The 23,819-nt window shown below is 28.2% G+C and overlaps 1 protein-coding gene across 5 annotated transcripts in view; it reads left to right on the top strand.

Annotated features, from left to right (window-relative positions):
• The window catches only part of LOC100210404 (arylsulfatase J), a 33,151-nt gene that overhangs the window by 4,469 nt on the left and 4,863 nt on the right, over nucleotides 1–23,819 (top strand). For 3 of the 5 annotated variants that reach the window (XM_065807128.1, XM_065807125.1, XM_065807127.1), the window contains 4 exons: nucleotides 6,911–7,023; nucleotides 7,202–7,357; nucleotides 16,607–16,858; nucleotides 17,124–17,268. In XM_065807128.1, coding sequence (XP_065663200.1) covers nucleotides 6,911–7,023; nucleotides 7,202–7,357; nucleotides 16,607–16,858; nucleotides 17,124–17,268 — 666 coding nt within the window. The remainder of the gene's footprint in view (nucleotides 1–6,910; nucleotides 7,024–7,201; nucleotides 7,358–16,606; nucleotides 16,859–17,123; nucleotides 17,269–23,819) is intronic. The other 2 variants (XM_065807129.1, XM_065807126.1) reach the window with 1 other exon arrangement.

The following is a 23,819-nucleotide window of genomic DNA, read 5'->3' as shown; positions in this document are numbered from 1 at the left end:
ATAAAAAAAGGTTTTAAAAATCAATTGTTTTAATTAAATTGTAATATTTCTAATGTCTTTAAATTTAATATTCTGGTCTTTAAATTGATTCTATTTATTCTCTATTTATCCTGTAATCTGTAAAACATGTTAATACCAGGAAGATCATCTGTTTGTAAAAAATTGCTTTAACTCTTTTTTTACTTTTTTTTAGAAACTAACTTAAAATTCAGGTTTTTATAATAATATTTAAATGGATCCCATACCCTAGTGGAAATATTTCTTCCAAAAATAAAAAGTACAACAAAAACAGATTACATTTTCGAAACCACCATACCTTGCTCTGTTATGACCTAGATTATGAAAATATTCTGTTGATCTAAAAAAATAAAAGGGGGTTAAACAAGCTGGTCCAGAATTTTTAGTGTTTAAGATAGATAACTTCCAGAAATGGTGCAGAAAATGTCTTTAACTAGGTTAAAATTAATTGACAGATTTGAAATTTCATATAAAAATCTTTTCTTGTTAAAAAGTCATTGTTTTTAGTTTTTGATTCCCCAATTTACTGCGAAAAATAACTTTAAAAGATCACAACTTTTAAAATTATTTGGAATGATATTTAAAATTTGTAGATAAATTTTGATTCTTATAAACACGAATAGAAAAAAAAATTCATAAATGTTTTAAGGGCAATGCGTTAGGGGCGTGTTCTTAGAGTTTTAATATGATTGGGTCCGATCACTGGTGTACTTTAGGTGATACTCTTAATCCAAGTTTAAAGTAGGCTTCTTAATAATCTTTTATTTTTATTTCGTAGTTGGGTTCTAAAGTCCTTGCTAAAAAACTAACTTTAACTTCTCTAAAGCATTTAAATGCCTGTAGTATGAAAGAAAGATGTTCATCATTATCTAGTGAAAAAGACTCGATCAAATCGTTCAAAATATCTATATTATCAAGAAGTTTTGAACACTGTCCTCCCTTAAATTGCTCATCATGAAGCCTTGGTCTTTTAAAGCCCAGTTTTTCATTCCACTCCTCTGCTTTAAAACAAAATTCTTTAGATTTTGTGTATGAATCAAGATAATTAAAAAGTTTGTTGGTATTTCCACTAAGTAGGTGTAGCTCCATCGGAGCAAGAAGTTTTATAATCTTTGTTTTATCTACACAGTTATGATAGGGTACAGTAGATGACTTTGATTTTTTAATTTTATTTCTACAAGCATTTTTGTAATTATTAGCTGATGATCTAATCATTCTAAGCGTTCTATGTTCACTTTGAAATACAAAACTTTGAAAATCATCTTTGCTAGCTATACACCAACGGCAAGGATGAATTGAGGCTGCAGTTTCTATTCCAAAAAAAAAATTAGCCAACTTCATATCGAAAGCACAAAAATTAGCCAACTTCATATCGAAAGCACAAAAATATTTAATACTGTTTAAATTAATAAAACCAATTATTATTTTCATATTTGTGTAAGATTCTTGCAAATTTTCTACAAGTGCAATAATAATGAGTTTGTTAACCATCTTTGTATTTTTCTTTACATATACCTTCGTCATAACTAAATTTTTTTACCTTTTCTTTAGATACCTCACAACAATCTAAGATATTTAAACAAATTTTCAAAAATCCAACTCCTTCATTAATGCAAATTTTTAAAATGTACTCACTTAAAGTATTTCTTTTTTTGACAACATTTTCCACCAGTCCTAGAATATCTTTGCAATAAGCCATCACTTTTTCACCCTCTTCAAATTTAACAGATCTTACATCAAAGTATTCATTTAAAATGGCATCATTCAATCAGTTTGTTTCTTGCTTTTTTTCAAATAATTTGCGACCTTTCCAACTTCTAAAAATACTTAAAACTTTAGCCCCTTGCGTGTTACTGAGACCACATGAATTTTTTAATTTGTTCACTTCACTTGTATGAATTGGTGAATCAGTAAACAAAGCTTTAGAAGAAGTTTTTGGTCTTTGTATACTAATTGAAGTTCTGCATGTTGCAACCTTAATTAAATTGCCTTGTTTTTCAAACTTTTGTTTAAGTGTTTTGGAACATAGCAATTTGGCACCTCTATTGTCTAAATAAAAATCTACAATATAAAATTTTTTATTACTTTAGAATTATTATTATAATTTAGTTTTAATAGGAACTTAATAATATAATAATATTTTTTTACCTTCATCTAGATGCTTTATTAGGTTTTCCCTTCTCTTTGTAATACAACAGGTATGGGCTAATCCTGGTCCAATAACATTTAAACATCTTTTACAAACTTTAACTGGTCCAGGAGAGGGTAAAACGTTCATGTTGAGTTTTGGTCTTCCTCTTTTTTCTATATTTGATCCGCATATTAAATTACTCCTAGCAGTAAGGCAAATATCACATTGACAAAACTGTTGGTTTCTAGTAAGAATAGTTTCTTTGATCTTAGAAAAATCAAATGGTTTACATAAAACTGTGTTGGTGTTACCTTTTTCCATTTTTACTAAATTAGTTCGACATCTTCCACTAATTCCATTTGGAAAACGGTTATCATTTAAAATAATAATGTCAATGAAATATTTTTTAATTTTCAATAAAACTACACTTCCTTCTTGTATTTTATTTAAATTTTTTCCTTTTTCAAAGCAAATTAAAAAAACTTTACTCCTACTTTGACTGTGACTTAGCCTTGAATACAGCATTTCAAAGGTGGAATAATTATTAATATTTAAACACAACACAAAACAAAAGTGAAATAGTTATTAATATTTAAAGCAAAACTAACGATATTACAAACGCAACACGTAACAAAACACAAATTAAAATAATGCATAAAATTCAAAACTCGTTAAAACTAAAAGTGGTTATTAATTAACCAATTTCAAATTTTTTTAGCAATTAAGAATGATTTTGAGGGTTATTTAAATTGACATAATACAAATTAAAACAGTAGTTTGTAAAAGTGAAACATGTAACATTTTATAAACTCGCTTTGGTAAAACATACAAAAGAATATTTAAAAGATTCGTTCAAGTAATTATCCACAAAGGATCAAACAAGTCTCTGAATTTTTCATCATAGTTTTACACAGCTCTGGGAAAATGGTTTACTAGGTTTTCAAAAATTATTCGAAAAGATTGCATAAAGCAATTGTTTCTAAAAGTCTTACTGATTAACTATATATATAATTTATTGTGAAAAGTTAGTTAGTAAAACATGAAACAGTTATTATCAACTTGTTATGTTGAACATCACTAAAAACCACAACAAAAAAACTAAAATTTTCTTTTTACTTGTGTCCCAGTGATTGGACCCAATTATCTTAAAACTCTAAGAACACGCCCCTAACGCAACGCCCTTAAAACATTTATGAATTTTTTTTTCTATTCGTGTTTATAAGAATCAAAATTTATCTACAAATTTTAAATATCATTCCAAAATAATTTTAAAAGTTGTGATCTTTTAAAGTTATTTTTCGCAGTTGGGGAATCAAAAACTAAAAACAATGACTTTTTAACAAGAAGAGATTTTTATATGAAATTTCAAATCTGTCAATTAATTTTAACCTAGTTAAAGACATTATGAAAAAAAATAATTTTTTTTCTATTGAAACCATACATGAGAACCAAATTTTATTTTTAGCATTGTTTCCAGTCTCTGATTGTTGCAATTTTTTCTAAAACATTCTTATTTTGCATTAGTATGATTATTACAAAATTTTATGAAAGCACCATTTCTGGAAGTTATCTATCTTAAACACTAAAAATTTTGGACCAGCTTGTTTAACCCCCTTTTATTTTTTTAGATATTGACAGAATATTTTCATAATCTAGGTCATAACAGAGCAAGGTATGGTGGTTTCAAAAATGTAATCCGTTTCTGTTGTACTTTTTATTTTTGGAAGAAATATCTCCATTAGGGTGTGATCCCCAAATGTCAAGACAAGTTTTGTGCATATAAAGAAACTGTTTAAAAAAAATGCTTAGGCTAAATTTTTTTGATTAAAACTTAATAATATACTACATATCAACAAAACTAAAATTGTTGTTTTAGTCAAAGCTCGCCTTCTCCATTTTTTCTTGGTTCTCAGAGTCTTTATAATATATGCAGATTGCATATTTTATTTCACGCATGTTTAATTCATAGCAGTTTCAGTATATAACATCATTGTGAGTTTTTTTTTTAAGATATCAAAGTATTTTTTCTTTTTGCCACAACAACAAATCATTTTTATTTGTATAATTTTTTTATTAAATCCCATAAAATTTTTGTGATACAATTAAAAATAAAATAATATATTTGGTTTTGAGATTTCAGTAGCAGAACTTCTTATTAACAGTTAGTAAGTATAAATCTTTATCTAGATTTTTTATATTAAAAAGTTAGTGTACTTTCACATCTTAACGAAATATATATTATTTGTCCGTTTAATATAAGTTATATCAAATTCATTTTGTAAAGTTTATATTATTTATTTTATCTGCTTGAAGTTTTCAGTGACTAAATTTTGTTTTACATACTTTTTAATTATTATTTGCGCCTATCCCTATTTAAGTCAGTTAGATATGTACACTCGACTGCAACTACCTAAATTAGACACTTTTTTTGTAAATGTAAAATGAAAACAAAACAAATACCACAAGTTAGAGCTAATCATCGTTTAAAAAATACTTCAATGATGCTTGATGTAACTAAGATTAGTTACAGAAGAATTTTATTACAGTAGAACGGGCTTTATAGTAGGTAGGGGCACAAATATAAAGGGGGCAGATCAAGGAGAGGACAACCAACCATATCTTTCTTTTTATTAAGAAATGACTTATAATTAGTTGCACCCTTCACATAAGCCAGTTGGCAGATGAGGGGCACTGGTTTCTAGTAACACATTTAACTGTTGATAATTGAAAATTAGGGTTGTTTAAAAATTTTGGTGTGGGTTTGACAAGTTTATAATGTTTGCATTTTCAGATAGTTGGGTCTAATGGTCTTATATGCTGTTAATCATAGATCAAAACAAAGTGTTAGAAAAATTTACAAGCATCTCAAAATGGCTGAAATTGGACTTTTAAGGCGAGTGGACATTTTACTTTTATATATATTTGGGTTCTAAACTGCAACAAGCTGCCTATATTTTGCCCATTTTATTGCAGACAGTAGTAGCTAATCAGAAAACTTATCTGTAAAGACTTGTGGGTGAATAGAATAATGCTATAATTAGTTTCATTTTGGCATATTTTAGCAATTTTAGGATTTTTTCCAAAGTTGGGGAGGTCATAATTTTTTTCTAATTTGACACAAGTTAATAAAAACCACTTTTTGAAAGAGAGGACTATCCAGAAAAATAGTTCTTAAAAAATGAGACACTTGTTAAAAGTTAGAAAAAAGTTATACAGCTCTAAAGTAGTCTGTTTTGACCATTTGTAAAACTACATACTTTAAACATTTTGTTTAAAGTATGTAGTTTGTCATTTGGCAATTGTTCAAACACTTTCACTAATGAAGATATTATAGTAATACTTCTATAATTATTGATTTTATGTGTTTCACCTTTTTGTTTATAAAATGGCATATTACTACCTGTTATAAATTCATATGAAAAAATCCTTATTTCTAGACGTTTGTTTAATTTAACTATCAATGAATCAGTGATTAGTTGTTTTTTTTTAAATAATTTTTAGTTGGAGTATCTGAATAACCACAGCAACTTTTTTCTTTTAAGTAATTGTATTGTAAGTATTAATTGCGTCAATAAATTCATATTAATTAGTTGGATGAAAAAAGAAATTTAGTATATTTTTAATCTTATTAAAAGTTTATTAATATAATGGTTAACAAAATATTAAGAATAAATTAATCCTCAATTAGAATTAGATTTGAATATACTGTAGAATTTGTTTAAAATACGACTTGTCAATGTTTGAATAGGCCTTCTTGTTATTGAAAAGTATATGATCAAAGAAAGAAGTATTCTGGTATCTCAGGGAAAAAAGGCCTTCTTGTTGTTGTAAAGTATATAATCAGGGAAAAAAGAATCTTCAAAGCTCAATTTAATTTTAACAAATTTTGAGTTATATAATTTTTTTGAGTTACTATAATCTTTAGGTTCTTTGTTTTTCAGATTTTCATTCAGTTTTTTTTTTCTTTCTATTTTTCTTTTTTTTTTTTAAATTTATTTCTCCATGCAGTGACCTTGTTTGTCAAGTTTGTGTTTTGGAGTTATTGAGTTGAGAGAGGTTTATAACCACAATTATAGTAGCCTCCTTGACTGTAATAGCCTTCTCGGCATTGGGGAGGCAAATTAAAATAAAAAAGAGTTAGTCAATTTATCATTTCTTTGTTAAATAAAATTTCTTCTTGTTTTTTTAAACATTTCAAAGGTTGATAAATCTTTAGTTTTGGTGAAAAATGATAATAATTATCATTATCAGTTTTTTCAATCTTGATCGAAGCAATCATTGCTTTCTTTATTTTCTATGTGTATTTTTACCACTTGTTTTGGCAATACAACATTTAAAATATATATAATGATAAACTCAAAGTTATCACTTAAGTTGGTGGAGTTGTCATTTATGATTTTGATTGTTTTTAAATAATTTGAGTTTGTTTGAGTATTAATAGTTCTGAGTTATAAAAAAAAATAATTATAAAATTGATTTGTAAAAAAGATTTATAAAAAAGATAATTGAATTATTTATTTGATTCGTAACTCATAGCTATTGTTTTTTGATATTTTTTCAGTTAGATACAAATTCTACTATTTAAACACATTAAATTTAAAACAAAGATGATGATGGTGATGATGATGATGATGATGATGATGATGATGGTGGTGGTGATGATGATGATGATGATCATGATGATGATGATGATGATGATCATGATCATCTCATCATTTTAAATCAATCAAGTATGATTCAAAATTGATTTTACTTTGTTAGGAATGCAGCAAGATACAATTTATGGACCTAATCCTTATGGAGTTAGCTTAAATGAAACATTTTTACCTCAATATCTAAAACAGCAAGGCTACAAAACATATGGTGTGGGAAAGGTAATAAAAAGTTGTTATAATTGTTCTTTGCCAATTTACCACCATTAGGTAATAATTTCTATATTGCCTAAATGGTAGTATGTGTTCCATTAGTGTTCAGTTGATTGGTCCTGTTTTTTTTTGTTTTTTTTGATAATTACACCATATTAATATGTGCGGTATACCCTATTTTTTTTAGTGGCATCTGGGCTTTTTTGCAAAAGAATACACTCCTACTTATCGAGGTTTTGACTCATATTATGGTTCTTACCTAGGGAAAGGAGACTATTGGAATCACTCAAATACAGAGACTTTCACTGGTTTAGATCTTCATGATAATGAAAAAGTAATCATTGTAAAAAGTTTTTTACAACTTTTTTTTAAGGCTTTAAAAAAATATTACTATTTGTTACATTTTGTATATATGTGCAGGGGGTGATGCAGAATTTTTTGATGTTTCAGATATAAGACTTTTGAAGATTATGAAAATTCCCAACTTAAACATGTTCATGCTTTTGTAAAGTATATTCAAATGAAGCCCTTGGCAGCAGACCATTTCAGTATGATGCCTTATCTAAATTCTCCTTATCACTGCCTATCTAAATATGCATTTATATTATATATATATATATATATATATATATATATATATATATATATATACATATATATATATACATATATATATATATATATATATATATATATATATATATATATATATATATATATATATATATATATATATATATATATATATATATATACAGGGTGACCAGAAAGTTCTGGCACATAGTAAAATTGCCATAAAAACGACTTAATTTAAAAAAGGCGAATAAGATTAAAAATAAACTTTATTCTAAACACTAACAATTACATTACAACATTAAATTTCGAAATAACTGCCTTTTGCTTTGATACAGGCCCTAAGTCTCTTTGGTAAATCATTGACTGTGGCGCGCAGGTATTCTGGAGAAAGATTATTCCATTCCTTCTGAAGTGCTCAGCGCAAAGAGTCCAAATTCCTATGAGGGATAGAACATGCCTTGGTCTTCAAAACTGACCACACAGAATTATCCAACGGGTTGAGATCTGGCGAGTAGGGAGGCCATTCTTAGGCGCTGATAAAATCTGGAAAATTGTTTTTGCACCACCCTTGAATGATTTTTGCCTTGTGGGCAGGAGCTGAATCCTGTTGAAATGTCCAGGGCTTTGTACCAAAGTGTGATTGGGACCATGGAAGTACTTCTTTTATAAGGACATCATTTAAATAGTTTTGACTGTTAATTTTAACTCCAGAATCCACAAAAAACTAACAGAGTTTTGCCATCCGAAGTTATCCCTCCAAAAACCATAACGGATTGCGGATGTCCTAAACAAGAAGTGATTCTACCCTTCATGTTTGCATCACTGATACTTCTGGACAATATCCGATCATTTTGATGGTTTAAGAAAGCTTCAACATTGAATAAACATTCATCAGTGAAAACAATTCCTCAGTGGCGCGCCGAAGAAAAATGTTTGAGCAAAAGCTTGCATCTTTCCATTCTTACTTTCTTCATATTGTCTGTTTTAGAAAATGAGCTTTTTGGATCTTGTATGGGATAAGTTTTAGCTTATTATTTATTTAGCTACTTGATGTTGGTGGTCTTCTACTTCTAGGCTTGTCTTGGGTGCTGCCTGTCTCCTTTAAACATTTCAAATTGTTATAGACAGTTCTTCGAGGAATTTTAAGTCTTTTTGCTATCTCTGCTCCAGTGCATCCACTAAAGAACAAATGCTCTATAGAAAATCGATGGTCTTTTGTGAGTTTCATACTAAAAATAAAATAGATTTAAATAATCCACCATAAAATAGATTTAAATAATCCAACTTTATCCACCATTTTTAATTCTCGATTTAAAGAGTGAAGAATTTACTGCTGCAAAAAGTCAGAAGTTTTGTTGACTCAATAAGGTACAGTAATATTAGGAAACTTTATAACATTAAATGTAAACATTTATTTGTAAAAATAATGTTGTAAACATCATACATTTGTTAATATTGCAATTTTACTGTGAATATTAACAATGTTAATATTACAATATTAACAGTGTTAATATAAAAATATTAACAGTGGTAATATTACAATATTGGTTTCTTTACCTGGATATGTAGATATAAAATTTACCATGTAGTTATTAGGAGTATAAATTAATAGGAATAGGAACATGGCAAAAGCATGATATTTAAAATAATGTAACAGAAATTACTGGTATAAATGTTGGTTTGACATAAACGTTTTAAAGAGATAGGTAAAAAAAAATTAATTTATATTAATTTTCAGGAACATTTTCTATATTTTCTAGGACAATAATTTTCTAGGACAAGTCATTTTATTCTATAATTATAGCAGAAAAAATAATGGTAAAAAGAATAAAATTATAAGTTTAGAAATTCTAGGAAAATTAAACAGTTTAGAAAATTGGTTTTAAAATATCATGAAAAAGTTTCGTATTTCTTTTATAATCAAAATTCTTGTATATTTTATAACTTTTGTTAGTTAACTACATTTTCAGGCAGATATTGTTTTATTTTTTTTTAAATTTATAATGCTTGTTTTTTTTTTATTTTACAGGGAAAAAATAGTGGCTCAGCCATATTAATGAGAATCTTGATTTGTGTATTAATCGAACAAACGTATCGTTTGGCAATGTTTAGCAAGTTCATATATTGTGATATAAGAAAGCTTAGTCATTTCTACAAATATAAAAAGGGCTACAAACTGTTTGTACTTTTGAAATTCTTTTTCTATTCTCAATGAGGGATTGCTGAAGTTTATTTTTTCCAAATAGCTTATGTATTATATTCTGCGGCATAATGAATCAGTTATTGAAAATTTTTTACATTGTTTGGTGGCAGTTGCCAATTAGATCAGCGCTGAAGCAGAGCCAATTTCAACCATGATGATAAGCATCAATCATAAGTTTTAGAGAATTTTTAATCAGCAAAAATATGCAACTGGGTTTTCAAGAAATAATTTAAAATTAGTCAATATTATTATTAGTTTGATACAACAAAGGTACAAACAACTTAAACAACAGAAGATATAAAGAACATTTTTTTTCAATCACAAAAACTGTACCACTGATGGTACTGTTACATTTTGGCTAAACGATTCTTGTCATTGGGATCTGAAAACCAATTTTGGATCCGAAAAATTTCAATTTTAATATACAACATTTCCCTCGGAATCATATATAAAATATTAAAATAACTAACCAATACTAAGTGAAGTTAAGTTGATGTCGGAATTAACCGCTTTGTTGAAAATGCTGTTTTCAGTGATAACGGCACAATTAATGCTCTATCCCAATTATGCATGAAAATAACCTGGTTGAAACATTTTCTGAAGTATCAAAGTTGATAGAGATTGTTTTGGTCATGCCTGTGTCTACAGCTGATGCTGAACGGTGTTTTATTCCTTTAAAATGAGTAAAGACACTTTTGAACTATTAGGGCAGTTTTTAGTCAGTTTTTGCTGGTTTTTACGTAGGTTTAAAAGATGCAATGTCATTAAATACTTTATTTTGAAAGTATGCTAGCCCTTAACTCTCAACTAATCAAAAAGTGCTAGCATCAAACACTAAAGCATCAATTACGCTGATAGCAAGTCGTTGCGATATTGTTCGGTTAATATTTCCTGAACCCACCAAACTGTATTGTCACCGCCCGCCACTGTATATATATATATATATATATATATATATATATATACATATATATATATATATATATATATATATATATATATATATATATACATATATATATATATATATATATATATATATATATATATATATATATATATATATATATACCCCTGTAACATTTTTAAGTTTCGTTATGTAACAAAACCAGGTTACAATACATGCAAAATATCTGTTAATCATGCGTGACAAGACATAACATTTTTATGTAACGAAACGTAATATTACAAAACTGTTACATAACATGTTTATGTAACAAGATGTAATGTACGTACTTTTATGTAACATGGCGTAACAGTTTTACATATCGTTATGTATCAAATCTCTGTTATTTTTACGTAACAAAAGTTAACATTTTTAACCTTAAAAGTAACATTTTTAACCTTAAAAGTAACATTTTTAACCTTAAAAGTAACATTTTTAACCTTACGAGACGTAACATTTTAATGTGTGGTTCCTTATTATTTTATAATTTTTTGTTTTTTATATATATAAATATCTTCCTATATAAGTATATGAAAATGTATATATGCATATGTAAGTATAAATATATATTTGAAGTAGAGTGTAAAAAGTAAATAGATATAACAATAGCAACAAATAAAATAAAAAAAAACTAATCATTATAAATAACAAGTTATAAACACAATAGTAGGTTTAACCAATTTTAACATTATTGAAACTTTTAGATACACTGATCATAACACTTTATATATATTTTTGCTTGTGGGTTAATTAAAACTTTAAAAGCGCCAAAAGAATATTTTATGACTAAGTTACCAATTGAAACTGAACATTTAACTTTTTTTATACAAAAAAAAAATTGAAAGCGCTTTCATTTTTTTTTGAAACTCGCGAAAATTTTATTAACTTACCTAAACTTTACTATTTAAAGAATTAAATAGTAAATTTATTATTTAATTTTTTAAATAGAAAGTTCAGGTAAGTTAACATTTTTTTCCAGGTAATTTAAAAAATCTAATTTGCATATGTTCATACTTATGTAACTTAATGATTTTATAACAAAAAATTGCGCAGATTAAAACCGAGGAACGTAAAGATCATCGCAAAAGTATGCATCACCCAGCTAAATGCTTATTTTTTAAGTAGGCATTATCTCCCAAACCACTTTCAGAAAAAATCTGATCAACGAACTATAAACAATGTTAATTAAATCTTAAAATCATTAAGTATAATATATTTAATAATTTTCAGATTTTAGATATTATATTTTTCTTAATACAAGAAGGGAGAGGGGGAGGCATTTAACAACTTTTGAAAAATTGTCCTACCCACCCTAAGCTTATTAAAACCCCTTCCCTTCTTCTCCCCCCCCCCTACTCCCCTACATTTATTAATTTTTACTTGTTATGAACAGAAAAATTAAATCTCAAGACTAAAAAAGAAAGTTCTGTTAAAATTGGCCTTAAAAGTAAGAAAATTGTTATTTTAGCCACTGAAAAATCAAAATTTCAGTGTAAACATTTTTTTCTCATTAGTAATTTTCTCACCAAAAGTGTAAAACTTATATCAGCATAATAAATCCTATTGAAATTATGAAAAAACAGCTGTTAGAAAATGCGCATTTTACCACAAGCCACGCTAGAATAAAATAGTTTTAAAAAAATTCTGTATTTAAGACATATTTTCATTGTGCCATTTTTTTACGTTACATTACGTCTCAATTGGTTACACTTTTAAAATTTTAAAAAACACCAGTTGAGACATAACAGTGCAAATTGATGTCTCAAATTTGAGACAATTAAAATATACCACAGATGTAGATTTTATTTTACATTATATTACATTTTATGGAAACTTTATAAAGTGTAACCAGTTGAGATGTAATGTAATGTAAAAAAAAATCTTAGTTTGAGAAAATTAAAAAAAAAATCTTAATTGAGATGTATGTCTTTCATTTTAATTGCGCCTTTTTTTACGTTACGTTATGCCTCATTTAGTTACACTTAAAAGTTAAAAAAAAAGCCAATTAAAACGTAATGTTGCGAATTGAAACTTTATTTTTTTTTCATGACAAAATAACCAGTTGAGATGAATAATTACCATATTTACTTTATTTTTTACATTAAAAAATAAAGTAAATATGGTAATTAGCAATATGGCAATGATAAACAAACATTTACTGCGTTATCAAGTTTATTTAATATTTAATTAAAATAAGAGAATGTAACCTTGTTACCAATTGTAACTGATTAAGACGTAACGAAACTAGTAAAATGTTATAGGGGATATATATATATATATATATATATATATATATATATATATATATATATATATGTAAAATAAAAAATGTATGTCAAGCAAAATAACAACTTCAAAAAAAGTTTTTACTGAGACCAAATTTACTGAGACAACTTACTTACTGAGACAATTTACTGCTAAATTTTGTATTATCTAACAATAAAAATATAGGAAATGTAATAATAGTCGTTGCAAAATTTGTCTATTTTACCTGCAAGAGATAAAAAATTTTGTAACATCTAATGGTACTATCTGGAACATTAAAAGTCACGTTACTTGTAACTGCAAGAATGTCATCTATTATTTAAAATGTTTATTGTGTAATGGTCAATCAACATATACTGGAAAAACAAATAATTTGAGAAATTGCACAAATGGCCATATATCAAGTTGCAAAACCAGCCATTCAACTGACAGATTTGACAACCATGTGTATGGCTACCAACATATAAATAATAAAATAATAGAACCGTTTTTCCAGCTTTTTGTTTTTCTAGAACTTAAAAGTGATAAAAGTTTATTGTCGTATGAAAGTCATTTGCATGAACAAAAACATGATACTTTTAATTAACACTTCCTGTTTTAAAAAGCATTAGACAATGATAACTAATAGTAACAATACCTTAATTGATTAAAGATTATGCTTTTGTAACACAAATAATTTTTTTTTTTGCATAACAGCACTTAAACTAGCACTTCTGCTTGAAACAAACATTGAAAGGCCTCTAGTGCTAATTATATTTTGTAATATTTTGTTACAAATCTTTTTAGAAATAAAAACTTTTTTTAAAGTTTGTTTTTTACTTAACATACATTTTTCATTAAATAAATAATACTTTTTTCCAAGTCGAAATAAAACTCCCCCACTATTGCAGATTATATATTATAAAAACAAATGACTAAATTAAATTATCCCCATTTCAAAGAAATTTATTTAATAATTACTTTCTGTAACTTCCCGTTAACCAAAAAAATATAGTAATTAAAAAATTATTTTATTTTTATTTTTAGTTATAATAACTTATAACTTCCTGTAAAATATTTTTTTCTATAAATTGAATTTTTTTTGAGATTTAGTAACTCGTGCTGATGATCCAGCAATGGTGAAACTTAAAGTTGAAGAAAAAAGTTAGATAAGTGTTTTTTACTAATTTATTATTGCTCTGCTTTTTAAGAACATTGAGCACTCTATTTGTAAAATACACTAACATAATTTACATATATATATATATATATATATATATATATATATATATATATATATATATATATATATATATATATATATATATATATATATATACATATATATATATATATATATATATATATATATATATATATATATATATATATATATATATATATATATATATATATATATATTGTATATATATATATATATATATATATTGTATATATATATATCTGATATCTTTATATCATAGTCGAAAAAGATTTTTATGGTAAAAAAAAGTCTCTTTCAACAATATTTAAGCGATTTCAACACTTAAAGTCCTTGAAATTTTTACTGTTTGTGTAAATAGAATCAAAGTGTAGATTCTACACATGTTTTATTCAGGCTTGGTCAAGAACCATCAAGTGCGATCGCACCCAATAATTGACCACGCAAATAATACTTAGTTTCAAAAAACTGGCCAGATTTTTTAGTCATTTTGAGAACACTCAAGTTTATATATGTTTCCATGCTTGTCCGCAAAACAATTATAAAGTTATAAAGTTAATTCACCAGCAGAATTGCTATGCGCCAATCAATGACATTTTGCTCATACAACGACTGAATGAATATGATGATGTGGACTGAAGATGATGAAGCGTCATTCCTGGTATCTAGGCCAGGAGATAGCAATACTTGCTCTCTTTTTGGAACGTCTGTCTTTACTCGAGGAAGCACACTATGTTTTGAAAATGAAAACAGTTCGTGGCAAGCGTTTACTCACATCATTACCAAGGAGCTTATCAAAACTATCAATGTCTTGCAGCTTTTTTCAAACTGCTAGTATTGACGGAAGTTTCCTTGAAATGGATGTAGAAACCTGAATTTTGCATCATTCAAGGTTGTAAAATCATTTGTAAAGAAGTTAGTGCGTGTCAATGATTGCGCAGAGCGAGGAGTAGCTCTTATCCAGACATTCAATGAATCGGTTACCAAGAATGAGGAATAAAAACTGTATTTGCTGCAAGTGGTTGAAAAACATAGAAATGACTTTAAACACTGCAGGGATGACAATCTTGTAGATATGTAGACATTTATATTATTCAAAAAGCAACTAACATTGTAAATATGTGGAAAAAGTTTTGTAACTGAGTATTAGTTATTACAAATTTTTTATGATTTTGTCTAAGTTACTGTTTTAAACCCTACCGCCTGATGCAGTAAAACATTTTATGTGTTGAATCTACACATTGAGATCTTTTTAATGATACTAAACAGACCAAGATAAGTTGAATAGCAACTTGATAAACCTTTCATGAAAATCAATGGATTGCACTCTATTTACACTAATAGTTAATAATTTCAAGGACCTTGCTGGACCTCTAAGTATTATCCAAACTTTATAAAATTTTGCAGATGATATAGTGTGACCATAACAAAAGTATTAGGAGGGTGAAACCTAACATTTTCCAAAAAAAATATTTTTGGAACATCCTAATATATATAATATATTTTGGAACATTATATATATATATATAATATATTTTTGGAACATCCTAATATATATATATATATATAAATATGTATATATATATATATATATATATATATATATATATATATATATATATATATATATATATATATATATATATATATATATATACATATATATGTATATATTTTTCTAATTAGGATTGGCGTTCGACAATGATTAAAATAAAAACAGTAAAACAAATGTTTTAATTTAATTCAGAATGAATGTTTTATTTCAAAACAACATAATGTTATTGATACAACATTAAAATCACATTTAGATTGGTATCTAAATTAGTATGTCATTCAATCTGACAACTAATTTAGGGAGCTGTGAAAGCTTCAGTCATAACTCAACTGATTTATGGAGAGTAAGCAAAGGAGTTACTGTTACATCAACTGAGAGATTGAGATAGGATAGCAAAAATTATGAATTCCTGTTTAAGTAAGCAATCTGACATAAACTGACAAATAGGTAGAACATAAAAGGGATTCTTCTTTATTTTTTTCTAAAACGCTGTATGGAATAAAGTAACCGAAAAAAGTGACCATTTGCTGATTTATATACACTATAGTATATATATATATATATATATATATATATATATATATATATATATATATATATATATACATACATATATATATATATATATATATATATATATATATATATATATATATATATATAAACTTATATATATATATATATAAATATATATATATATATATATGTATATATATATATATATGTATATATATATATATGTATATATATATATATATATATATATATATATATATTTTATATATATATATATATATATATATATATATATATATATATATATATATAATTTTGAATTTACTGCAGGGTGTATTTTCACAAGATGGAGTATATAATACTGAAATGTATACCTCAAAAGCCATTAGTTACATAAGCAATCATAATTGTTCAGAACCATTATTTTTATATTTGGCTTTTCAAGCTGTCCATAGTTCCAATTCTGAAGTAGATCCTTTGCAGGCACCTCAAGAATGGATTGACAAGTTTTCATACATAAAACATGAGCAACGACGGAAGTATGCAGCCATGTTAGCATATATGGACTATGGAATTGGAAGGGTAGTTAAAAAAATGTTTTTAGTTTTTATCTAAAATATTTTTTAAACATGAGGATAACATAAATCTTTAGTACTTCAGTATTAAACTATAATACTTGAGTAAAAAATATTAACGATATAAAGCAATAATATATTTATGAATAAAGTTTATATAAGAAAAATTTACAAAATTTTGAAATGAATGAAGAAGATACCATTAGCATAAGTATTTTTTCTCTTTGCAATAAGTTAATATTTAATAAAATAAAGTTCTTTAATTTACATAGGTGCATGAAGCATTAAATGAAAAGAAGATGTTAGATAATTCTGTAATCATTTTTACTACAGATAATGGAGGTCCATCAAATGGTTTTAATAATAATTGGGCAAACAATTTTCCACTAAGAGGTGTAAAAGCGACCCTTTTTGAAGGTACTTTTTTTAACTAATTTATAGATTTTTGTTTAAACACCATTAGTATTAACAAGTAAACAGTTTTATTGGTTTACAGGCTTTGGAGGATCACAGGCTACTGCCACAGTTTGCTTTGTCAATAAAAAACCCTGTGAAAATTAAAATTATTGTTGTTTATTGGGTTGGGTCATGTTTTAAGTATGTAAACAAAAAAAGTAAAACACAACTTATCGTATTTAAAAGAAAATATTGTTTACAAATTATTACATAAATACATAATAATAATAAAGTGCAAAAAAATATTTTTAATCTAATTTGTTTTTGTAAGCCTCTAAAATAAAAAATGTTTGTTATTAAATATTTTTTTAAAATATTTGTTTTTATTTTTTTAGTTTTTTGCTTTAAATTATTTATTAATAAATTCCAGAAGTTTAAAGGAATTGTGTAAGGATTTCATTATAAATAAAGTCTGTGTTCCAAAGGATTGAAGTGCGTTAAAATAGTTCCAAAGGGTTGAAGTACGGTAAAAAAAACTAGGCAAATAAAAGTTTTTAGAGCATGCAGGGACAGATACAGTAAAAGAATGAGACTTTGCTGAATGATTAGTCACACGAGAATGAGTTTTATTTGAAAGAACTAGAGATTATAGCTCCTTTGAGCAGCAACCATGATAGTATTTGTAGAAAAGAGAAAGAGATGCAACTTTAGGACAATAAAGTTGCATCTCTTTCTCTTTTCTACAAATACTATCATGGTTGCTCAAGCTTAACAGATAAAGCGGGACCAACTACATTTACAATGCGTTTTTAGACCTTGTCTAGATAAGAAAGACCATCATTAGAAGAACTAGCCCAAAAATGTTTGTAATTTGTTTATTTAAGGTACCCATGTTTGCAATTTTGTTTATTTAAATGTACCTTGAATAAAGATAGAGCAAACAGAAGCATTGCACTTGCTTTATAAGCAACAAGTTCTAAGTTTGATCCCCACCACATCGATGGTAGTACTGCACTCAACTTGTTTTACATAGCAGCCTTATTTGTCAAGGTTGGTGTTTCAGAGTTAAAGAAATGAGAGGAGGTTGTAACCACAAAAAAAAGTAGCCTCTTAAACTGAAGTTGTCCTTCTCGGCCTGCTGTTTAAACTCTTTTTTTTTTAATTATGTTGTTCACCTCCTCTCGGGAAAGTGAACAGCATAAAAAAAAAAAAAAATTTAAAAAGCTCAAACCAAACATGTAAGAGAAAAGATTATATGCAAAATCCATGGACATGTCCAAGCCTGTGCAAAAAACCACTGAGGCGGGTGGCTTATCCCATAATGGCCTATTGGTATAAGCCTGCTAAAGCTAACTTATACCCATTAACCATTAAGGCTTACTTTAGCTTTTTCATGACCATTTAGTTTTATGTTAGTTTTATCATAACCATTTAACCTTATGTTAGCCTTTTAGTTGCCATTGAGATTTATGTTATCCTTTTCATGATCTATAAATTAGTGTTGTTAATTATTTTTGGATTTTTTCAAAGTCTCTCCGCACTACTTGTGTGTTCATAATTTATTTCGATTTTTCTACATGATTCATGAATCATAAAAGTATAAGAATCATGACATGAATCTTATAAAATATTCATGATCACATTGTTTATTTTTGTTCAAATCAAGTTTAAAAAAAATACAAACCATGACTGTAATGTTTTTTATTTGTCTTTTTATTTATTTTTTTAAATTCTGATTCACTCCAAACAATGCTGCAAGCTACCACTATTAAGTTGGAAGTTTTCAAGATTCACCTTTTCAAGATGTAATTGAGAAATTAAATATGTACCGTAAAATCTTGGTTATAATACGCACTCGTTTACAATACGCAAGCTTGATTTTGCGCGAAATTTCTACGAAAAATTAAAATTCGACTATAATACGCACCTATTACTTATCAATATTTTATTTAAAAATCGTTAAAATAATTTTAATCCAATAAGTTTCTTAAAATTCCAAATAATTATTTGAAATCAGAAAAATTACTCGTGATTTCAATGCACGAAACTCGGATACCTTGCTGTCTCTTATCTACTACCCACTCCATTACAGCCTTTTCCAGTTCTGGAAAACTAGGTCGTAATCCCCGATTCGCCTTTTTCTTCCTGGGCATTATTTGTAGAGCTTCTTTGTTTTTTCGCCGCAATCAAACATTTGCTTTGTTTATGGAAAAGTGACGACTTGCTTCTCGATTTCCGTGAGACTCAGCATATTTAACTATTGATAATTTTTCTGCTGCTTTATAGGACCGTCTTGAAGACATTTTTACGGAAATAAATAAAATAATAAAATTTTGTACTTGCAACAACTATCACTTATTAGATGAACGCATGTGCGATACGTACAGTGAGTTCAGTTTGGTAACCTTTCTTTAAACATGCGGATGAATTACGGAGTAAAGATGTGAGCAGCTGTGCTATACGTTTGTTCAGTGTTTAAAAACAACTATTTTTTTGATCTCGAGTATAATACGCACCCACATTTTTTCGGAATAAAATGTGAAAAAAAGTGCGTATTATAATCAAGATTTTACGATAATTAAGAAAAGTAAGATATAATTAAGAAGATAAAATTTGTAATTAAGAAACGTCAAATATAATTGAGAAAATAAAAGTTGTAAATAAGTAATCGTAAAATGTAATTGAGAACATGATAGTTGTAATTAAGGAAAGTATAAGGAATACAAAGTTCTTTGTATTTTTAATTTTGTAGTCCTAATATACTTTGTAATTTAAGGCTGGAAATAATAATATAATATTAATAAAATATAAAAAGCCATGAAAAAAGCATTTGAGGTTGAGGCAGTAACTGGAAAAATCCTACTGGGTGTCAATTAAAACCTTCTTTTATTTTTGTTTGTTAAATAAGTAATTTATTTATATAAAAATATAAAATTTAAATAGAATTTAAAGACAGGTGGAATGCGAATCACATTTTAAACATTAATTTTTTATTTTGGACCAGATAGTTTCCACTGGGTTTAACATTGGTCTGTAGGGTCCTAATTGTAACAACGGAGTCGATGAATTTTCAAACACCCTTTCCAAACAAGCGTGACATGGAGCCTTGTTTGTTATGACCACCAAATCCTCTAAACAATTCCCAGAAGTAACCCACTGGTTAAACATAGCCAACATCCACTCGTTACAAGAATCTGCTTTAAATGATCCTCTGTGAGTTTCAATGAAGATAAAACGTAATGTTTTCTTTCAACTTGTTCAGTTGTATGTATTTCATGTCTATAAATTGGACAAGTTGGTTATGGTTGTTCCAGAAGTGAATGTAAACAAATTTAGTGAAATAAATGCTTGCATGGATTCAATTTAATAACAGACTTTCTGTTAGTATTGACAAATAACACAATGATCTTTCAATTTCATTACTGTAATACTGTATTGCTGGTGCATACAAATGCACCAGCAATTTGATATTATTAACTTATTAAAATGCATGTTCAAGAAGATCTTTTATAATGACCTTTAAACTTACATTGTGAATTTGCAATTACAAATAATGTGTTCTCATTTACATATTATGATTTCTTAATATGTAAATGAGAACACATTATTTAAAAAAATAGATAAAAGTTTTTAGATGAGATTTTGCTGAATGACTAGTTAAACAAGAATGAGTTTTAGTTGATGGAACTAGTGATGATAGCTCCTTTGAGCAGCGTCCATGATAGTATTTGCAGAAAAAGAGATGCAACTTTATGACTATGGAAAAGTGGCTCAAGCTTGGCAGATAGAGCAGGTCCAACTATGTTTATGATGTGTTTTTGTACATTGTCTAGAAGAGAAAGAGCATCATTAGAAGAACCAACTTAAATTCACCCTGCCTTGTAGGATACACCTTTTAGGCAAAGGCTAGGAGATGCCAACTCCAACTTAAAACACCCCCTGCCTTGGGGCTCTTGGTTGAGTAAAGGCTAGAGATAGTGTCTCAATAAAAATACTCATCTTGGGCAGATGTTAAATGCATCCGGCTACTGTCTTGTAGAAGGCTTCCTAGGCAAAGACTTAAGGGGTAAACAGATTCTATCTGTTGAACAGCCTAGCACCCCTTCTTCATCTATTAGGCTGGCGCAGATGTATTTTTAATACATTGTTTCCAGTTTAGGATGTTGAATGCTGGATCTTCTTGACTCAATACATGGGTTTTGCTTGTGTCTCTGTTTTTATGACTAGGCAACTCATTCTATTATCTCCTAATGAGGGTACAGCTCTAAAACTCAGCTTTACAGTTCTGAGGCCAGCTGGTAGTCAGGTTTCCCGAACTCTGTGGTAGCTCTCAGAGAGGCTGATTCCATCAACAGCTGAAAAATATCAAAGTATTAACAGTGCCATGTTGCGCATGGATGGTGTCCCTGTTTGTACTTTTGGTGTGCATTGCGGAGGCCACATTAATAGCCCTTTGTTATGGCTTAGGGTTTATTAGTAGTAATGAGGCATATACTTGGGCTATTAAACAGTGTTCTGAGTACTATCTATGATTTGAGTCAAGTTCTTCAACAAATTTAAAAAGGAATAAAGTACCAAAAACTATAAAACACAAAAAACCATCATCATCACCAAGTTCTCTAAACCTATCATTCACTAATATTCGTGGTCTTCGAAGTAACTTTTCTTCTATTGAATCTTATCTCTTGCAAAGCTCAACAGACATACTTACTCTTTGTGAGGCTAATTTGAGTTCAACTGTCTCATCTTGTGATCTTAGTGTTGATGGTTATCTTCTTTTAATTCGTAATAATCAATATCTTGGCCAATAGTCACATGCTTGGCCTGGGCATTTACATTCGTAAGAATTCACCCATTTGTCGTAAAACTAGGTTTGAATCCACAAACTATTCTTTCATGTGCTTTCGTTTAGCACCACTTCACTCTATCATCTTTCTCTTTGTTTTATATCCTTCTCCTTCATCTCAAGACTGCACTCTTTTTGATGTTATTTCTAATAAAGAGAGAGGGCTTGATCAATATGATCAAGCCCTCTCTCTTTATCCATTAGCTAATATAGTTGTTGTCTGTGATTTTAATGCTCACCACTCTGAATGGCTTGGCTCTAGTGTCAGTGATTCTGCAGGCATTAAAGCCCACAACTTTTGCCTTTCTCAATCCCTAACTCAAATAGTCAACTTTCCAACTTGCTTTCCTGACAACATCTACCTTCTCTACTCGACTTTTGTCTTGTTTCTGATCCTAGTCAGTGCTCAGTTTCTCCACATTCACCCTTAGGTGCTTCTGATCACAGTTTGATCTCTCTAAAACTATCATCTCACTCTTCTTCATCGCTGAATCCCCCTATTATCGCACCTCTTACAACTACCTTAAAGCTGACTGGGACCTTTTCCGTGATTTTCTTTGTGATGGCCTTGGGTAGAAATCTTTTGTCTTCCTGTTGACAAATGTGCTACTTACATAACTTCGTGGGTTCAGGCTGGCATGGTATCTTTTGTTCCCTCTTGATGATTCCAGGTTAAGCCTCACTCTCCTCCATGGTTTTCCTCACACTGTACTGCTGCGTTTGCCAATCGAAACCGTTACTTCCAAATCTATAAGCAAAACAATTCTCCAGAAAACAGACGTCTGTTTATTACTGCAAGAAACCATTTGGAAAAAGTTTTGTCTAACGCCAAAGCCCGCTATTCTCAGGTCATGAAATCTCGTATCTCATCTCAAAAATTAGGCTCTCGTGACTTCTGGAGAATCTTTAATAGTATTAATAATAAAGGCAAATCTTTAATTCCACCTCTCTTGTATGGTTCAGACTTTGTCACCTCACCTAAAGATAAAGCTTAATTGTTTGCTAAAAACTTTTCATCAATATCATCTCTTGATTCCACTAGTTGCATTCTGCCTGATATTGCCAACAAACATATTGATACATCGCTTGACATTCGTATCACTCCAGCTTCTGTATCTAAAATGATTTCCTGCCTAGACTCTTATACAGCTTGTGACTCAGACAACATACCTGTTATTGTCTTGCAGAAGTGTTCTCCGGAGCTGTTGTTTACACTCTCAAAACTATTCACAAGTGTAAAACCATGGAGTAGAATGAGGCTTGAATCAAGATGAAAGTAATGAGCATTCAAGTCATTAATAACAATAATATTGGCAGAGGTGTAAAGAGAATGGGCATGGTCAAGAAATTTGCTCAGATATTACATCTAAAAGAGTGCAGTCTTGAGAAGAAGGAGAATAATAAAGAACAAAGAAAAAGGAGATAGAGTAAAGAGGTAATAAGCGGAAGCACATAAATAAATAGTCAAAGGATTCAAACCTAATTTCTAAACAAATAGATGAATTGATGCTTGGGTATATGCTCAAGCCAAGCATGTGTCAATTAGAGCAAATCAAAGGAAAGTACCCATCAATACTGAAATCTGAAGAAGGAACAGCTGAATTTAAATTGGTCTCACAAAGAGCAAGCAAGTCTGATGAACTTTGAAAGAGGTAAGATTCTACTAAAGGAAGGTTACTTCACAGACCACATGTTTTTGTGAAAGATATGTTGATAAAGTTAGGTG

The sequence above is a fragment of the Hydra vulgaris genome, chromosome 10 (assembly GCF_038396675.1).
Source record: "Hydra vulgaris chromosome 10, alternate assembly HydraT2T_AEP".
NCBI classification, from domain to species: domain Eukaryota; kingdom Metazoa; phylum Cnidaria; class Hydrozoa; order Anthoathecata; family Hydridae; genus Hydra; species Hydra vulgaris.
The sequence above is the reverse complement of the archived record's forward strand: the minus strand, read 5'-3'. Positions and strand labels throughout refer to the sequence as shown.